Raw genomic sequence first — 20220 nt, 5'->3', positions numbered from 1 at the left:
TATGAATTCTGAAGAGACGAAATATCTGTGAGGAGCAGTTGACTGTGTTTTTTAAACTCATAAATATCAGGAGCTGAATAAATCAGCCTGAAATACCTTGTTGACTTTTAAGAGTATGGCTCAACCAATTATCCTCATGGTTCTAATCCATACCTAGGATATTGATAACTAAAGGTTTACTATTGCCTAGTAAATGCACAGAATTATGCATTTTTGTGGAAAAGATAGAAAAGGTAGCTTTTCTAATTGGTAGAAAAAGAAGCTGGTAAGATTCACTACAGTACTGAAATGTTCAAGTTGCAACATTCACAGGGGTGTATTGGCATAACACACACAGTTTCCAAAAGCTGCGTCCATATTGTTGAGCAAGCTCTATCCAAATCAGGTTAGTTCTATCTCATATTTTAACTAGATACTGAAAACGTGGTAGATGAAAAATTTCCAAAAATGTGTGTTCCAGTAACATTTTAAAAACTAATTACTGTGTATTTTTACGTTTGTTGAAAATTTCCTATCTAAAGACACACAGCTGAAGGAGACAGCTGTACTGCATAGGTCTTTACACTGCCAGGGAGAATTCTCCCTACACTGCACAGCTCTCAAAGGAGAGGTGCTGGAAGCAAGTTAACTCAGTATTTTCAAGTAATGGCAGTTGTTACTGATGCAATTATCTACTAACATAATTATTCAATAAACTATAAACAGGTGCCTAATCAGTGGGTGCACTAATAACTTTATTGTTCCATTTGTCTCTTAGTTATTACACACACATTCTTTTAGTCCTTAGTGATGCCAAGTACTTTGCTAAAGTGCTTAGTGTGCAGAGATACAGGGATAGGTAAATACAGGCTTTGCCCTCAGGGAACTCGTGACAAATACATACGGACTAATACTAAGGAAAGAATTAATAATGTAGGACTTAATCCAGACCCTCCTCTGTGGAAACAAGGGACTCTCAGGAACAAGGCTTATGTATTTCTGATTGGTATGAATCAGCATCTTAAAGCAAAGGTTTCAGAAAAAACAAAATACTGTATCCTGGAAATAGGTTTATAAAATTCCAGGAGGTCTATTAAAATCTGTGTACATCCTCGTACGCAAAAAGGCATGTTTATAATTCAGATAGAATCTGAAATGGTAAGGTTTTCCACAGCAAATAATGGCCACGTCTGCTGGCCTGAGGCAGCCTTGCAGAGTGGACTTGCCTGTGGCACCAGGGACTCCTGTGCAGGGAATAATTGTCCCAGGGCGGTGAGAAAAATGTTAACTTTGTCATAGTAAATAGGATTCTAGACTTCAGTATTAACTCAGTATTTGTTATGAGAATGTTGTTCCAAAATTCTCTCTAATTTAATTGCTTGCTTCAGACTCAGCAATCCCAGAGGCTTTAGAAAGTAGAAGCTGCATGTGTAATTTAGAAATTAACCTTAAGACGACTGAAAATGTAAAAAAATATTTTCTGTACGTACCACCATGTCATGTTTCGTATAAAATACTGAGTCACACACACTTTACCAAGAAGGAGCAACAAAGAGCCAGCCAAACAGGTTTTAAATGTATGCCTTCCAAAAAGGCACAGTGACCTTCTGTGGATGAAATCGGCATTGAACTAACTTTGAAGGCTTGAATGGTGTTAGAATTTTTGCAGTAGAGCCATTAACTCTAAAGAACAGAGTTGGATTTTTTTTTTCTTCCAAACTTAGCAAAGCATTCAGAAATATTTTGTTAATTACTTGTTTTCCTTTTGGGGGGCTGGAGAGAAGATTGGTTTTGAAAAACTAAATTATATAGTATTTGAAATTAGTAGGCAGTTTCAACCCACCTGCAAATACTTCCCCCAGACTACCCTTCTCTAATCTACTTGATACCCGGGAAGCAAAGATAACTATCTGCTTGAAACAGCAGCAAAGATAAAAATAAATCCTCAGCACTGCCATTCCTTCTCCGATGATATGCCTGCAGTCTGCTTTCCCTTGCTGTTTTTGGTTTGGCTGGTCCACTGGTTTTGCCAACAGTTGTGTTTAGTCAGTCTGCTCAAAGGTTGCTGACTAACAGCTTACCCTTATACATTCAGCTCCGAATGTAATTAATACTACAAAGATTTAATTTTAACATTAAAATTAAATTCTTTTGTAATGGCAGTTCTGGTTTAAATTTTTTTTTTTTTTAATATTACAGTGGTTAACATGTGTAGGTAACATTTTGATGTCTGTATTGAATTATACCTCATTAACCACACATTGGGCTTCCCGGGTGGCTCAGTGGTAAAGAATCCTAATGCAGGAGACACAGGAAATTCGGGTTCTATCCCTGGATCTGGAAGATCCACTGGAGTAGGAAATGGCAACCCACTCTGGTATTCTTGCCTGAAAAATTCATTGACAAAGGAACCTGGGGTTGCAGAGTCAGACATGACTGAGCACACGCACTGCAACCATATGTTAATTTATTAAGGTGTTAATACAATAATAAATTATTTCACTTTGGTATATATCAGAGATCACAAAGGAACTGAAGACTAAGTCATCCAGCTCTGTCCTTCATCAGACTGAAGTCACTTTGGAAAGCAGCTATTGGAACTATGATTGAAATCTGAACTTGCAACCAATACCATAAATGGCATTATTAGCAGTTAGTTAAGCTTCCGGTCTTCATTCAGCAAGGTTTTGTGAATATTTGCTGTGTGCCAGGCACCACGGTAGACAGGGTGTGGACCTTGAAATGCCAGCTCTTGTTCCTGACACCACCTGTTTGTCAATAAAATCTGCCACTGATGGCTTTGCCTTTTTGTTTCTTTTCCCACCAAAAACTGAAACTTGTGAAATCTAGTTGCCTATGTTACAGACATAGTCACTTTAACAGCACTCACTTATTTACGTTTGAAAAGTAATCATCTTTAACCATCCTATAACACCTATAGTTCTTATAGCTAATCCACCCCTAGATTTGAACCACAAGCAGTATTCAAATTTCTTTTGACCTCTTACTATGTGCAAGGCCTTATCCTTATAAGAACATGGTCTATTAAAAAGAAAAGCCAAAATTTAATGCAGGAAAAACAATTTAGCAGAATATGTGGAAGCCTTAGATCTTATTTCAAGCAATATTTAACACAGCAACAAAATTACTATATATCACTGATTGCAAGGCATTTCTTAACCTTTAACATCTTGGGAATTAGAAACGCATCTCATTACCAGCAGCATCTTAGTGGTGTGTCAGTTTGTCAGCATTTTGTTATGTAGCGGTACATAAAATCATGGATAGCCGTACAGTTGGGCTGGCACCTTAGATTCAATTAACGGTAGCAATGCAGTAGAAATATTTAGAGAGTTGCTGTATTCTGCAGTAAGATTTTATCTAACTAGAATCTATAAAAGTAATTTGCTTTGAAAACAAGTTTAGAAGAAAAGAATTTTACTGACTTAAAGACTTTAAAAGCCCATATAAACCAGGCTAGGAATTTTCAAAATCTCTCTTAACTAGTCTTATAATTTGTAGTATATTTAGCATAAATGCATAGTCATCCATTATTTTGTTTATAGACTCCAGTTTTTTTTTTTCAGTAGTTTTATAACTAAAATTTATTGAATATTTATTATGTGCTAAGACCCCTATTCTAAGCACTTTTACACATGTTATTTTCATTTAGTCCTCGCTAGGATCCCGTGAAGCACATACTCGTATCCTGCAGGTGTGTTAACTCTGGCTTTAAGGTTAAACCACTTGATAAAGCTCATAGCATTAGTGAATGAATGAACCTGCACACAGTCTAAGCATCTGATTCCAGAGCCTGTTTTCATCCCTGCACTGCCTTGCCTACCTATAATAAATGTTCAGTGAGCATTTTATTCCCACATTCAGAGAAAAATTTGTTGAGTATCTCCCCAGCCAGGAAGAGAGTGAGTCAGGGAGGGCTCAGAGAGGTAGGGAGGTGTGGCAAATATTCCCACCGTCTTAAGGAGCTTGAATTTCACCTTGGAGATCAGTGTTTCTTATCTATAAAATCTCTCTAAGGGTCGATGATTAAAAGAATATGCACAGACGCAGGTATGCATACATTCTGTTTTTTTGGACAAGGTTCATAACTTTCATCATTTCCTGAAGGGGACCACCAAGTTGCCCAATAGAGAAAACTTCTATAGTAGATGCTTTCAGCACATTTCAGCACAAGTCACAGTAAGGAAAAACATTCTGCAATGTGACCCTTCACAGATATAGGTGTACACATTCAAACAGGTAAAAAAAAGTTTCACAGCACGTTATTTATCCTTTACCAATATATTCTGACATGTTCTATTCTATTTCAATTTAAAAGAATCTGATCATAGCTTATATCATAACTTTCCAGTGGGTTACAATCTATAGTTTAAAAAACACTACAAGAAATTATCATTTCCTTTTTTTTTTTTTTTAATTTTAGAAATTTTAGCCAGGGAGTCAGGTGACCAGATATGCATTTTAGTTTGTTTATCCAGTAGCTACCTTATATTGCTTATATATGGCAAGGAAGGAAAGGAAGGTATCAAGGATGATGTCATATTTATGATGAGCATTTCTTTGAATGGTGAGGCCATTATTCAAGATCTAACATAGATGAAAGAATAGACTGAGGCAGAAGTCATGAAGTGTTTGGTTCAGGACGTGCTGTCCATGAGGTGTTCAGATAATAACTCTGTACCTCGTTCTGTCAAGATGGATCTGTCCAGGAGACATTGGTAATGGGGGATTTGGAAGAAACGGGTTTTTTGAGAAACAGTTCGAAAAGACGTTTTATAGTGCTTAATTATACTTGACAGTCCAGTAGTGAGAAGAAAAAAAGATGTATTAATAGGTGAAATTCTGTTATTAAGGTCTATTAAAAGAGTTACTTTTTTCGATTGTTAGGTAAACTGGTTTAGTTATGAACACTTTACGAGTGTTGATACTTTTAATTCTTAACATTTATGAAATTTGACGCTCCTTTTGCCAAATTTTTTTCACACTCGTTAAGAACAATGACAGGTTAATAGAGATAAACCGTGGCATATTGATTATCAAAGAGTATACAAGTAAAAAGCAGTGACTTAGAGCTCTGTGCAGTATGGCAGTGAAAACTCTTAAGTGGGCAGAAGTCTACATATGGTATGCCACCATTTGTGTAAAGTTTAATAACAGGCAAAATCAAACTGTATTGTGTAGGTACACGTGATTAAATTATTAAAAACAATAAAGGAATGGTAATCACAAAAGTTAGAATAGTTGTTACCTCTGGTACAGAAAGGCAGGCAGGAGGGATAGGAGGGGAGCATGTGGGTAGATCTGTTATTGCTAATGTTCTCTTATGTTGGGCAGGGAATCCACAGAGTTTACTGTGTTGTCAGGCTTCATAACTCTCAAGCTGTATTGATTGTGTAGAAACAAATGTTACATAAAGTTCTCATTATCATTAACTTTAAATATAGTAATGTAAATACATATCTTTGTATATTTATAATCTGTCATCTGCATGGATTAAAAGAGAAAAACCAGAACATATTTTAGTAGATGCCAAGGTGGCATTTGATAAGAATTCAATATTAAATCTAGATTAAAACTTTAAGTGGGAATAGAAGAATTCTCTCTTAACATGATGAAAACTATCAAGCTAATAGCCAGTTACTGAACAACATCAATAAAATACACATGGCCACTCTCATCTCTAGAATTTAATATATTTTGGAGAATGCTCATTAATATAATGGAAAAGAAAATTAACTATTTTTAATTAAAAGCTATGGATAATAGATAAGAGGGAACAAATTTGCATCTGCAGATAAACCAAGTGAAAAACTATAAAAACTTATACAGGATTTCCTTTAGTAACATGGTCAGTTCAGAAATAACTGTTTAAAAGCCACTGGCTTAATCGTAGTAGAGTGGAATGAAGAGAAGTTTCTTTTAAAATGGGAGAAATAGCGGAACATTTCTAAACTGATGGCCCTCACCCAATAGAAAGCAAAAGTTGATACACAAAAGAGGAAGACTTGCTGGAGCAATGCCCTTAAGTAGTTGGAGAGATAGTATCTAGTTGCTCAGAGGAGAGATATGTTTTAGATAGGAGCAAAAAAAGTTATGTATGTATATGAGTGTAGATTTTGAAATTCTTATTGTTAAACCATTTCTTTAGCCCTGTCTCCAAACTAAAGTCAAAACACGTAGGTCAAAGTCTTATAATGTTCACACTTAGCAAAGTTTTTGGCACATGGAAAATGCCCACTAAGTGATAAATACAATTTTTAAAAATCACTAGCCTCTCTAAGCACTAACAATTAGGAATTTCAATATAAAAATGATCTTAACAGTGGCAAGAAAAAATGATAAAGTAGCAAAGGTTAAAGGTTAAATGTAGTCATGTTATTCTATCTAAAGAGCTGTAATACTTTCCTGATGGGTATAAGAGAATATATAACTGATAAATGGCAAGACTGTCTGTCCATAGATTTAGGTTAGAAGCTTTTGAAGTTGTCATTTCTTCTTCCTAATTAATAATAAGATGTCATATATATCATTATACTAGTTTTAACAATAAATGTGCTATGTGTGTGCTCAGTTGTATCCAACTCTTTGTTACCCCCTGGACTATAGCCCGCCAAGCTCCTCTGTCCATGGGATTCTCCTGGCAAGAATCCGGAGTGGGTTGCCATTCCCTTCTCCAGGGGATCTTCCTGACGCAGGGATCAAACCCGCATCTCCTGCCTCTCCTGCATTGGCAGGCAGATTCTTTACTGCTCAGCCACCTGGGAAGGTTTAAAAATCAGTACACAAATGCAAATATAAACCTACAAAAAATTGGAAATGCTGTACACCAAAATGTCATTGCTTTACTAATTGCTTTTCTAATGAGATAGATGTGTTTATCTATGTTTCCTAATTTTTCTATAAGCATAAAATAAATGTTTAGAGATGCTGAGCTTAAATGTGTCAGGAAGAAAGCCTGAATATTCAAGGAGAAAGGAGTATTCAGGAGAAAGCCTAAATATTCAAGGTTTAAAAAAATGTTAACAAGGAAAAGAGAAAGCATGTTTTGAAGTTATCTATACCTAGACACCAGCTAAATATCTTTCTAGTCAACTACTTCATGAGTTGCTTTGTCATCTATCAGTTGAGAAAGAAAGTTTTCTCCCTTCTGTGATCTTTCTCCCCAGGGAAAGGAAGGTAAAGGCGGAGTGGCTGGTGTTATCAAGAACATGGGACGGAGGCCACTCTCCTTTCTGAATTAAGAGCAGGCATTTTGGAACAGTGGTGTTGTGAAGAGTCCTGGCAGTGGCTCCAGTCTAGAAAGAATAGATTATGGGGATGAAAAGCAGTAGTCAGCTGAATTTCAAAAGATAAGATTCCTAGGGAACTTCAGGCACTAAAGCTCAGAATGCAATAGAGAACCTATTAAAGATAGCTAAATTGGGCCCACAGAATTGAAGGGTTAGTACTTAACTACGCAGCCATAGAAAAAGGGCAATCTTTTATAGAACTTAAAAAGTTTACAGTGTCTAATAATCACTCAGTAAGTTATCTTATTTTAAGAGTAAGAATATAAGATATAGCCGTATTTATGAATGTAGTAGTACTCTACTAATCAACACTAAGAAATTCTTCCTTAATAATAACCAGAATGCTTTTTTAGTTTTCTCTTAATCTGTTTGTATTGGTAATTCATTAAAATCAGTTTTCACTGATTTGGAAGGAGGAGCAGAACTTGAGGTGTTCCATTTCCACCAAACAACAGGATGATGCTGACATATGTCCACAGCTGTTTAAATGTTTTGTATTTAGCAGTGAAGAAAAGTTCCTCCCAGGGATGCTTGGTGTTTTGTTTTACTTTTTCAGGAAGATAGTGTTCTGTTCCTTCCTTTGAGAATTTGAAGAATAAAAAAGATAATTGTGAATCCATGATTAATTTTGGATAAAGTCTTAAACTTTACAATTTCAGATTCTGTAAAATATATATGTGTGTGTATATATATATATATATATATATATACATTTTTTTTTCCAAAAACGTATAAGGCAATTGAGTCATAAGAAGCCAAATGTCTCCTGAAGTCTACTGATATGGTTATCTTTTTTAAGGGGCAATGCAATGAATTATTGTCAAGAGGATAAAATGTTTTGCTACCTCATATAATTTATTTATTCTAGAGGGACCTGTGTTGTCTGCCTCCTAGCAGAATCAAATAACTATCCAGAATATAATCAACAGTTTTATGATATGAATTATTAAAATACAGTAATTACCTTAGTTATCCATATGTAAAATATCTTAGCTCTTTCTTTGCCAACATATCTTTCTCTATTTGAAGGGCTAGTTTTGATGGCTTTACCAATGGCCCAGGCATACCATCCTTAGAAACAAATCATCTTAGTCCTGTGTTTCTTATAATAATAAATCAATCAATCTAAGAGACTTGACAGGCCCTCTTGTTTATATGACCTGCCAAGTCTCTTAGAAATCAGAATTGCAGTTTCTAATTTAGTTCTTGATGCACTGTGCATGTCAGTAGCTTTATACATGCAAAATCAGAAATAGTTTTACTTCTTGAAGGCTTGAAGGAAATTTTAGCAAGTGAATTTGATTTATGAAAACTGAATAGAAATAAATTTTATGAAACGGACTCTACCTTAGGAATATATTTTCAAGGTAGATGTTTAGTAGGAGACCTTTAAAAAAAATAAATTTTATTCATTTTGCAAGACTACCTATATAGTTTTGACACACCAAAAAAAAAAAACCCCACAAACTTTAAAATACGATTTGCATTTATGAAGACTGAATGCTTTAAAATCATGAAGTTGTGATTCTCATGAGAACTCTTAATTATGTTTTGTTTCTTCAGTGCACTGTAGCTATTATCTGGGGTTCTGAAGGCAGCATTTTTACTTTTTAATGGATAGGGCACTCCGGAAGCAGTGTTTGCTACCATTCTAGAATACCCTTCTAGAGTAATTGCAGGTGTTTGTAATTTTTCAGCCTTTCACGGACACCTGTTGTGGCTGATTCATTCTTGTACCTTATCTCTATGTATGTTGAGTTTGGAACAATTAGAAATATTGCTAGTCTTTTGGTTTGTTTGTTTTTGCAGATAGCTTCTTTGGCTTTTATTTAAGCTAACACTTAAATTTTGACCTTGAAGGCTTCTAGCCCCTTACTTTTGCAAATACCAAGAATTCAGAATAAGTATTATCAACTTGTGATTATCCACAGGGTGCCTGTTATCAGTCCATTACCATTTTATAATTACTTTAAAAATCAAACACATCACTGTTGCTGAGGGAGACATGTGTGCACATGAATCAAACAGGCTGAAATCAGAGTGGGAGCTCTCCAATACTGTCTTTACGTCATCAGAGCAACCACTCTGGGGCATATGCTGTGTGTTGGACATTGTAGCAAGCCCTTTAGATGAGTTATCTCTTTAAACTCCAAGAATCTTAAGAGGTGAGTAGTATCATTACCCAGAGGAAACTGAGAATTAATGAGGTTAAGTTGCTTGCCCAAGGTAACACAGCTGGTAGATTCCAGGGCCACGCTGGAAACAGCATGGTTGCTCCAGATCCTGGCATATGTAACCCAGCATACCAGATGTGATCTGCTCACCCCGTTCCCTTGTCATCTGTGTGTAAAGGAGAAGTGCTCAGGTTGCCTCTTCTCAAACCATTGGATTTTATCCATCTTAGCACTGGAAATACAAAGAGACCCAATAGTAAAGAAAGCATTCTAAAAAGGAAAGGGAATAAGGCAGAAGGACACTATTTCTACCTTTGGTATCCTTATATTTGCTGCTAATTCCCATCAAGAAATGGCACATAAGAGATCATATTTGTACACAGTCTTTTGTAACTGTCATTTAAGATGTGACTGAAGTGTAATTAATAAAATATCCCCCGACTATTGCACATCTTGTTGCTGTTTCTCTTCCCTTAGCACAGAGCCTGGATTTGTGGCCTTGATCCCCAGAGCCTGCCTGGGTTCTGTGATGTTACCAGCGTGGCTGCCTCAGCAGTCCCAGTCCCTCATTGCCCTTTCCTCAACCAGAGTGGCTCTATTTATAGTACATGGTGGGTTTCCCCACGAGATTTATTTTGAAGAAAGTATTCTGTAGCTTTAATTTGTTTTTAAATATGTTGATGTTGAAAAATAGAAAATTAAGAATTGAATTTCTTTTTAAATCTATAGAAATATTTTTTAGACTTAAATACTGTTTATGTTATTGAACTGATAAGTTTTCACGGCAACATTGAGTGAGCTCGAAAAACCATGTGTTTTGCAAAATCTAGAGCCTGGGCCACTTTCAGCAACTTGTTTTACTCTTGAGTGTTCACATCTGCCAAGTCCCCGTCTCCCCCCGGGTTTACACAACCATTGCTGACTGCCATACATGGCTTCTATTCCACCCACATTTTACCAGCAGTGCCTCCTGGCATATTACAGAAAGCTTTCTTCAAGACTTCAGGAGAACAAGGAGAGAAGATTAGCAATGAATTTGGAAACTGACATTCATATCAAAGATTGTTTTTCCTTGTAGAAATTAGGTTTGGGCTTTGTTTCTGAGGAACAAGCCATTAAAAAAAAAACAAAAAACAGAATTTAAAAAATTCTGCTTCCTACTTGACCAGGAGAATTGCTAAGTTTAAGAATTATTTAGTGTGGTTTCCCTAAGTCCTTTAAAATGCAAAGTGGTCTTAAAGATGCTAGATCATATTTTCAAATGGAATTTGATAAGGCCAGAGTATCATGTGAATATTTTAATAAAGATGAAGATAATTTTTTTTTTTTAAAGAAAAATGTATATTATAAATTTAAGTTCTACAAACTCAGGCATCCACTTGACCTAGGCTCGGGGCTAAACATAGCACAAGGAAACTTCTTCATCCTGACGTTTGTACCACACAGTGCCTGCTGTTTGCTGTTTGTTTGTTTGTTTCTTCCTTTCATTTTGCTATTTATTTTTGCCTGCTCTGGGTTTCCACTGACTCTTTTAAGCGATCTATTTCAGATATAGATCTAATTTTTTAATATTCCTGGCAAAAGTCTTCTTCAGAGTACATTTAATGTAGTTCTAAGTTTCTTCAGATGGATCCAACAAATATTTATTTAGTATCTATTATGTTCCAGTATATGTGAAAGTAAGACCATGGTCCTTGCCCCCGCCAAAACTCTTGGTCTAATAGGAAGGAAGACATATGAAGAAATGCTCAGCACGCAGTACAGTGAGGGCAGCAGGAGAGGCGAGCCCAAGGGGCTGTGGGGACAGAAAAGGGAACCTGTTCCACTGGGGAAGGAAAGGCTCCTGAACTGAGGGTTAGATAAAGGATAAGTGAGCACAGGTCAAGACAGAAATGGGGACTTCAAGTACAAGGTGGAGAGTGAGGCCCAGGTCTGTTGGAAAGGAACCACAAATGTCCTTCCTGTTCAGGAGCTTACTTCCACAACAGATCAGTAGTAGGAACCATACAGAAATTATGATGCTTGGGATTGACATAGTCATACTGGCATTTTATGAAACTGATTTTGGCAGCTGAATGATTAGAGGATGGGATCAAGAGAAGACAAAAAGTGCAGGCCAGATCACAAGATGTCCAAGCAGGTGATATTGAGCCCAAACAGAGGAAGGGCACGAGAACATACATTTGAGAGAGAATTTGGGGAGTAAAGGCAGTAGGCCTTGTGTCTGGATGCTGAGGGGTGTGCAGTGGTATGGGGGAACGAAGAGCCAAAGTTGACTCCCCAGGATGCCAGTAACCTCAGTAAAATAGATGACTAGTAGTTTCTTAACTAAGAGATAGATTATGTGACAGGGTGGGCAGACTTGGGAATAGGATGAGAATTCTTTTCTATAGAAGCATTGATGTTGTGGAATATATTTAAATTTCAGAAGGGAATGGTTAATAAAATGAAAAGCAATTTTAGGATAAGATTTATGAAACTGAACACAAAGTTTTAGTTTTTGCCACCAAAGAGACAATATGGATTAGCCCAGCTATGAAATTTGAACAAACTGCTCAGATTCTCTTGGTGGCTCTGCCACTTTTCTTCTGAAAGCTACTTTGGCATTTAGCTCCATTTGGCAGTCATTTTTAAATGCAGATTTTCTGTTCCTCACACTCCATGGTCTGTATACTTTTCCCTGGTTCTCTAGTATCTGCTATTTGCATCTTACCCCTGCCACTAACTGACCTTCCCCCTTTTTCCTGGAAATACCCAGCTACCAACCAACTACCCCCAACCACCTGGGCCCTTCTCAATAATTTTTGGCCATGAAGCTACAAAATGAGTCATAACAAAACCCATTTTGAAGCCCCTTTTTAGCTGGTGAAACCAGCATTGGTCAACTGTATTTTCATGTGCTTAGCAGATTTACATTAAGGTACTCTATCATATCCAAGAATAAATACACAAACAAATATATACACATACATATGAGTATATATATACACATGTATTTATGTATGTATATGTGTGTACACACACACACTCTCTCAAACAACTCCATTCTTCCAGGGGAAAATGCCTTGGCATCAACCTTGATATTTCTTTCATTCCTCACAGCATCTCTAGGAATTCTGCCATCTCTACCTACAAATTATATCTTGAATCCCTCTACTTCTCCCCATCTCCTGGTCGAAGTCATCATTATCTCTTCTGAATTTCTGTACATAAGTGCCCAATGGCAGGGATCATTGTGGTTTTATTCATTAATGTGTCACAAAAACCTAGAGTAGTGCCTGACACAGTAGGCTGTCAGTTAATATTTGTGGAATAAGTGAAATAAATGAACAAATCAGTCAGTATCATCTTACTGGATAGACCAACATTTAGAAGGCTGGTTTCATATTAAAGAGAAACCTTATTAAGAGAACCAAAAATTACTCAAGGTAGTTTTTTTCAGTTTTAGTGATACAGCAACTTGGGTGTATTTGACTATCAAAAATTAACACTTTACTTTTGTAGATGGTATTGCTTACTTGTAACCAATTGAAATTAATTTTTGATATGTTGTCATCAATGATGTTTTCCCCCAAAACAGCCATAAATGTAAAAGAATATATTAGGGGTGAGAATGTAATTTCAAAGGAATGGTTTTCCTGTTTAAAGACTGTATCCTATGGAAGTAACAGAACTAAGAAACTTAATACTGACCTACTGTACCCTTCCAACGAGATTTGTTGAAGTCCTAATACGGGATTTAAGGAACTCTATGAAGAAGAATAGAAAAGGCTAGTCCACTTTTACTTTTTCTTTAATACTATACATCTTGCTACAGAGGAAGAATGCAAGGAAATAAATGGACTTACTTTGTCCTGAATTATTAATTGGTATATGGCCTGAGTTTTTTAAATAACTGCCAACATTTCCCTTTGTGCGGATAAATTTAGCATTTTGTACTACTCTCAATAAAGCCTCTATCATGTGGAAGTTTCAGTTGTTTATAAGTGTGGGATCCACTCCACTCCACTCCCTGTCATTCCTTGTCAGTGGGAACATTCATCTCTTACTGATTTCTGTAATACCTAAACTTTTTCTACTGCCAGTGAAAGATCCCCTCCCTACTCCCCCACCCCCACCTCAGCATTGGTTTCTACATCTGGAGTGATCTGAGAAGCTTTTTTTTCTTCCCTAAACCCATAATGTTAGGCCTAAAGTTATAACTGCAGCTCTAGTTTGAAAAATAGGACTTTGTGGCTTTCAGGTTGAGGTTTCTATTTTCTGTTCTGATTCTAGGTTTATTCTGCCCCTAAACTCTGGAACCTTACCAGTACCATGCAAATACATTTCTCTAGCTAAACTGAATTTTCCAGCTTATTAGGAAATTACAGAATCATTAAGAGTTAGGAAAGGATTTGAGAACAACAGAGAATCCTAATGTTTAAATGTTTGTAGCATTTTTTGTATCCAAACTAAGATATATAGTTTATATATAGTAAAATAATAGATATTTTAGTCCAATAGTATTAAGAGACAAGCTGACCTCCTAAGATATAGGAATGGAGGGAAGTGGGTTCTGAGGCCATAAAAACTGGGAAATTGCTATTCAGAGTGAAAGGACCTAGTTTAAAGTAAATGATTTTGTTTAAGCTGGCATTTCCCAAATTTATTTGAGGATAGAACCTTTTTCATATAAGGAAATTTCAACACGCTTTATAATATTGGTGGAAAGAAAGCAGACACTTCAGTTCTCGCTGTGGCTGAGGCTTTATTCACCATTATCTAGCAAATACATATGGAGTGACTGCTTTTTGCTACATACTATTCAAGATGCTGGCAATACCTCGAACAAACCAGACAAAAGCCCATGGCCATCTAAGGATTAGAAGGCCTAGCCAAGGGAGAAAGACAATGAGCAAAATTAAGTAGTACAGGTACTAAGTACTTTAGACAAACATGGGGCCAGGGTCAGGAGGTCAGGAGTGCAAGGGTTACAATTTTAAATAGAGATGTAACCTTGAGCAAGTCACTTAGCTTCTCTCTGCTCCAAATCCGAAGCCATTCAACTAAATCATCTCCAAGGCCCTGCCAGCAGGTCGCTTTAAGGACCGAGAGTTGTCATAAGCAGTGGTATTGCTGGGTCATGAACATCTCACTGAGCATTTGCAGTTACCTTAGTAGAAAAGGCTGATAAAAGTTAGAGAATTGCTGCCAAATAAAAGCTTATGTAAACCTAAATAATTTGTAATACCCACAACAGAACAAAGCGTCTATATTAAATAAATGGGGGGAAAAAACACCTTGCTGGTTCTATTTTTAATCTAGTGTGTACCTCAGTCCAGTCCAGTGAAGAAACCTCTGCAGCAAAAGTACCAGTGGCTTTTAAGCAGAGACTAGCATGCCCGTATGAGAAATTTGCAGCAGTACACATACTGCGCTTCTGCCCTTATATCCTTTTGTAAAACGGAGGTCTGTGACTCGATGTTGAAATGACCTTTCAGACAGTGTTCCAGTGCCACATGCCTGAACTTGTGTCTCAAGAGTAATTAGAAGCTTTGACTTATACATCTTGGTATACAGTGTTTATGTTAATTATAAATGTCTGAAAGTTTCCTGAAACTTTGTCTTCATAGCTTTTTATCAAAGACAGCCTGGAGTTTGGGAGGAGGGTTGTGGATTGTGGTCCTAAGCCTTTGATTTTCAGCCTCTCATATTTGGAATGAAAATTAAAATCTACTTTTCAACTTGCCCAGATCATGGTAGTATATTTTTATATTCTTCATTATGAATAAGAAACTGCTTGGAATCATAGTCTTTGATACTTTTAAAATAACATTTCACTCTTAAGGCATTAGCTAAAAATTTCAAGTAGACCATGGGTCCCTAAAGTTCTAAAAGTATTCCCACTGACTTGTAGGAAAAGCTCAAAATAATATAATTAAAATTGAGAAGTTCCTACAAAGGGATACTCTTCCAAAATTGTTTCTAAATCAGACCTTGGAATTTCTTTTCCCATGGTGATTAGCCCTGTCTTCAAAAGCCGATCCTAGGCCCAACAATAACAGTCATCTTCATCTCCTCCTAGTCATAGTCCATAACCCAAAGTCCAGTTTATAAGAAAATGCTTCATAATCATTCTGGAAGAAAAGACAGACTCCTACTTCACTATCTAGATAAGCTATGGAGTAGGTTCCTGTATATTAGAGAGAGAAGTAATGAGTATCCCCAAGTTCCTCTGAAGTCTAGTCTCTGAAATGGCCCTGGATCAGACAAGGACTCCGGTCCCATTTTAGCTGTGGCCCTTAGCAGTCCCACGGGTTCTGGTCCACTCTGAGGCCCCCAGAGCTTAGTTCTGATGCACCCCCCTCTGTCACCCCTCCTGCCTGCTCTAGTTGCCATACACAACCTGTCTTTCCATTGAGCCTTTGCCCAAGAAGCCAAACTGTTAGGCACATTTACCAGTATAAAGTAAGTACTCTTATCATTAAATAAATAAGTACATTTACCAGTACAAAATAAGTACTCTTTGTACATAGATTTCATTCCTAATACATCCAGATATTGATGCACATAAAATGTATATCTGATTTGTACAATCTCCTTCAGGAAATAAGATATACTAAATCTACAGACTGTACAGTGTAGACTTCTGAAATTTTAAAGATAAGAAAATTGCATGGTTGACATCTTGCTCTCAGATATTTTATAAGAAAGCCTGAGATTAGATCAGATTGTACCATCTTGCCATGCCTTTGGAGAAGAGCACAGCAACCCCCTCCAGTGGATTCTCCAGATTGCCTGGAGAATCCCATGGACAGAGGAGCCTGGCGGACTACAGTTCATGGGGTCACACAGAGTTGGACACAACTGAACCACTTAGCACGCACGTACCATCTGCATTGCTCCTGCTCTGAAAACCACCAAGGAAAAGTGATATAGAAATTCAGTTGTGGAAACTCTGTGGCAACTCATCATTCCTTAACCTCCAACTCCACCCCAGCTCCTCAGCTGGAGAAAAATACCATGATATGCACCCAGGATGCCCCTCAGAAACGTGATCTGTCCTGACACCTGCCCCTGCCCCCGAGTGCACCCTGCTCCCGTACACACCACAGGGTGGGGCAGCAGGCAGCAGGGAGCTTTGAGAAGTCTGCTGTCACTCTCCATGATACAACCTCCTTTTTTTTTTTTTTTGCTTTAATGGGTGCTTTGATTTCTTTAAAGATACCATTTTCCCCTCTAGTTCTTCATTATCAAAAGCAATGAAGTCAGAGTTCTCTTCTCTTCTAAGAGACTAACCTACCTCCGTCTCTGATCCATAACTTCTCAGTGTCAGCCTTACTAACGTATTAGAGACTGCGTGATTCATTGTTGTGGGGGCTGTCCCGCGCACTGTGACGTGTTGGGCAATGTCCCTGGCATCCAAGAGATGCCAGCAGCAACCTCCCACACCGTGTCACCTGGAGGGGGCGAAACTGCCCCCTGGCGAAAACTGCTCTCCTGAGCCCTGAGGCTGACAAGCTTCCAAACACTTTAATGGGTTCATAGCGTAGGTTGTGTATTTTTTCAACTTTGTTTCTTTTTAACCTGATTCTTTCCTATACTGTTCATTGTCCTATTTTTTAAATGACTATAGCTTTTTTTTTTTCCTATTTGATATTCTTTTAAAGAATAAGAAAGCTTTCTATGTCCACCATCAGGCCAGACCTTAATGCTTTGAGTGGTGTGCACAGCAATTAATTCATTCAAGGTATTTCTGTTATTAAACCCTTCAAGTTTACACAAAGACTTTCTGTGTATATGTGTGCTTAAAAATGAAAAAAAAATGTATAGGAGGATAATTTTTCACCTTAAGAAGTATAAATGTTACTTAATAATCACAGTTAAGATGATAGGAAAAGCCATGTTGTGTTTAGTAGATGTCTGAACTTAAGGGCTCCAGTAATTAAAAGTTTTCAGTGAAAGAATACTGAACATTTATAGAATTTGAGTACAAACTCTAATCACTTCTGCAAAATAGAAAAAAACTGTATGATTTTGCTTTTTAAAAATGCAGTTTAGAATCTCCCAAAAGGAACAGTTTTCCATACTCTGATGGGTAAAGTACTTATGCAGTCCCAGACCTGAACCCTGTAAGAAGGAAGACCTTAGGCCTAAACTGAAGCCAGAACCTGGCCTGAAAATCAGTTGGCCACTGCTGTGGAAAATCTCCCCAAGCAGGTTCTCCAGATCTGCAGGGAGGGTTGAGGGGGAAGGTGAGTGGAGGTTAAGTGAGTCATGGCTGAGGAAGGGATGTCATTCAAGCATTCATACCTTCATTCCCTGTCCACCTGCTGCTGTCCTAGACCTTAAGGAGGACATACACATAGCAGCCAGTTAGCTCTGAGTCTTACTCTTCCCTTGATGGAAAGGAAAGATTTGGGGGAGAAGAAAGAGAATTAGAAAACACTTTCTCCCTCCTTGCTTGTCTACTAAATTGCCAAGCGTACATATTTGGAGGCTGGAGAGCAGGATTTTACATTCTTTCCAACAAAACCCATTCTTTATCACCACCTAACACCATGGTGGCCCCTGTATACCCAAGGGAAGAAAGGTCTTGGGAGCTGGGAAGAGTGGTACAGTTGAAAGACAGAAATCTCCAGTTCATGTATTCACAGGTATTTATTAAGCCCCCACTATGTGCCAGGAAAACACGCCTGGTACAGGGCCTCAGTAATCAAGAACAATCCTGTCCCTTTGCTTCTGGGGCCGCTCAGCTAGGAAAGGAGCCAAGCCTTGAGCCAAGAGCATGGAAGACATCCTCCTGTTCCATAGTGTTGCCTAGGGCTCGGCCTTGGGGGCCTGCAGAGTCACCTCTGTGGGCTGCTGACACGAGGAGGAGGAGGAAGAGGGAGAAACACCCACCTGTGTCGTGCTGTGAATATAATTACGGTATTCACCTTATGCTGCTAGTTACTCTTCAAAAGTAGTACTCTAAGAAGTAAGAATTAAAATGAAATGTGTATGTAATAAGACAGGAAAGGATTGGGATACAGACTCTGTCTCAGAGACCATCTGAATATCTAGAAGCTATTTAGCAGGGGGTCATGAAGCCACAGGCAGAACCTGTGTGTCTCAGAAGAGGAAGAGCTTTTCAGCAAGTTCACTGATAACTCTTCCATGTGAGATGTAAGCAATTTCTACTTTGAAAAGAAGAGGGTTCCTCTTATAGACTAATTACTGAGCCGGCATAATTACTGACACTTTAGAGCAGAAAATTGAAATCAGAGTGTGGTAAGTTATAGACATGCTTGTCAGATTCCTTGAATGATTCAGTAATTTAAATGGTATGAGTGTAAGTGCTCAAGAGGGTTTGGGTAAAAAATGAATGTCATTTGAGAAACAGTAAAGTCAGTCATCAGATCATTCTATAGCACGTTTATAATTTGAGGTCTTTCTCTCTTTGTCCCCCCTTTTAGCTTGTCAAAATCCCTAAAAATGATCCCCTCAACGAAGTGCACACCTTTAACTTCTATTTGTCAAATGTGGGTAAAGACAACCCTCAGGGCAGCTTTGACTGCATCCAGCAGACTTTCTCCAGGTAAGTGTGTTTCAAGGTATGCTGAAGGGAAAGTAATTTTTCTTTGAGGGTTTTTTTTTTTTTCTTAAATTAAAGAATAAAACACATAATAGTCATTCCTTAAATATTTATTGGCTTGAATTGCAGAGCTCACTTATTTATTTGAGAAATAGTGAGCACATACTATGTGCTAGAAATTATATTTGTCACTGTGGGATGCAATCACAAAAAATTTAAGATTCTTGCCCTCGAGGAATTTTTAAAGTATAGATTTTTTACCTATAGAAGATGGTTTATTTTACTTTAATTAAAGACAAGTTTCAGGGGTTTTTAAGCTCTTAATCACTGAATATATGTACGAGTACTTTATTGTTACAGGGGTCCCCCACCTCCAGGCCACGACCGGGTACCTCTGGTCAGATCAGCCAGTGGCATTAGATTAGAAATAAAATGCACAATAAATGTAATGTGCTTGAATCATCACAAAGCCATTCCCACCCCCACTCCCAACCCCCACTGCTGATCTGTGGGAAAACTGTCTTTCACGGAACTGGTCCCCGGTGCCACGAAGGTTAGAGACCACTGTGGTAGTGACGTCAAGACTCACGCTCATGGATAAAGGAGGAAAATGCACATGTCTTATATATGCCCTTCCTCCTTCCCTGTGCAAGGCGTGTTGGAAGATAGATTTTTAGAAATCTTTATTCTGCAGCAGAATGGAAACTAGAAATTAACCCCAGGAGAGCGGTCCCTTCTGATTTTAAGGGGAAAATGGAGGGAGGAAGACAAGAACACACACCCATAGCCCAGGGTGCCCGTGGAACTCTTATCTGCTTAGGTCCTCTGTGAACAATAAGCTGCTTGTTTCACTCTTCTTTGCTGTGGTTGTTTCTGACTAAAGAATGGGCCCCTTGAGTAGGGGGAGTTTGTTCTGCTATGGATAAAGACAAGGCCTTAGAGCCCCCAGCCCGGCAAGAAACACTGACATTGGCCCAAAGTTCCCCAGGGCTGTCCCTCCCTGTATCTTCCCTTAGCACTTGAAGCCATGAGCGCTCACTGTGTGGGGGAGAGAGCTGTGTTCCCAGTGAGCTCAGGAGGCAGAGATACAAAAAAGACACCGCACTGAAAGCACTCTGAGTTTCTCCTCCCATTTAAGGCGACTAAATAACTTTTTGCTTTATCTTAACCTGCCGTTTTCCATGAGTATATGTTAATTTTG

The 20220-nt window shown here is 37.9% G+C and overlaps 1 protein-coding gene across 1 annotated transcript in view; it reads left to right on the top strand.

The window, feature by feature from the left end:
• Window positions 1-20220, top strand: part of ELL2 (elongation factor for RNA polymerase II 2) — a 75259-nt gene that overhangs the window by 25617 nt on the left and 29422 nt on the right. Inside the window, exon 3 of the mRNA XM_069592593.1 lies at window positions 18901-19022. Coding sequence (XP_069448694.1) covers window positions 18901-19022 — 122 coding nt within the window. The remainder of the gene's footprint in view (window positions 1-18900; window positions 19023-20220) is intronic.

This window comes from Ovis canadensis, chromosome 5 (assembly GCF_042477335.2).
Source record: "Ovis canadensis isolate MfBH-ARS-UI-01 breed Bighorn chromosome 5, ARS-UI_OviCan_v2, whole genome shotgun sequence".
NCBI classification, from domain to species: Eukaryota; Metazoa; Chordata; class Mammalia; order Artiodactyla; family Bovidae; genus Ovis; species Ovis canadensis.
Note: the sequence above shows the minus strand (reverse complement) of the source record. Positions and strands in the feature narration are given on the sequence as shown.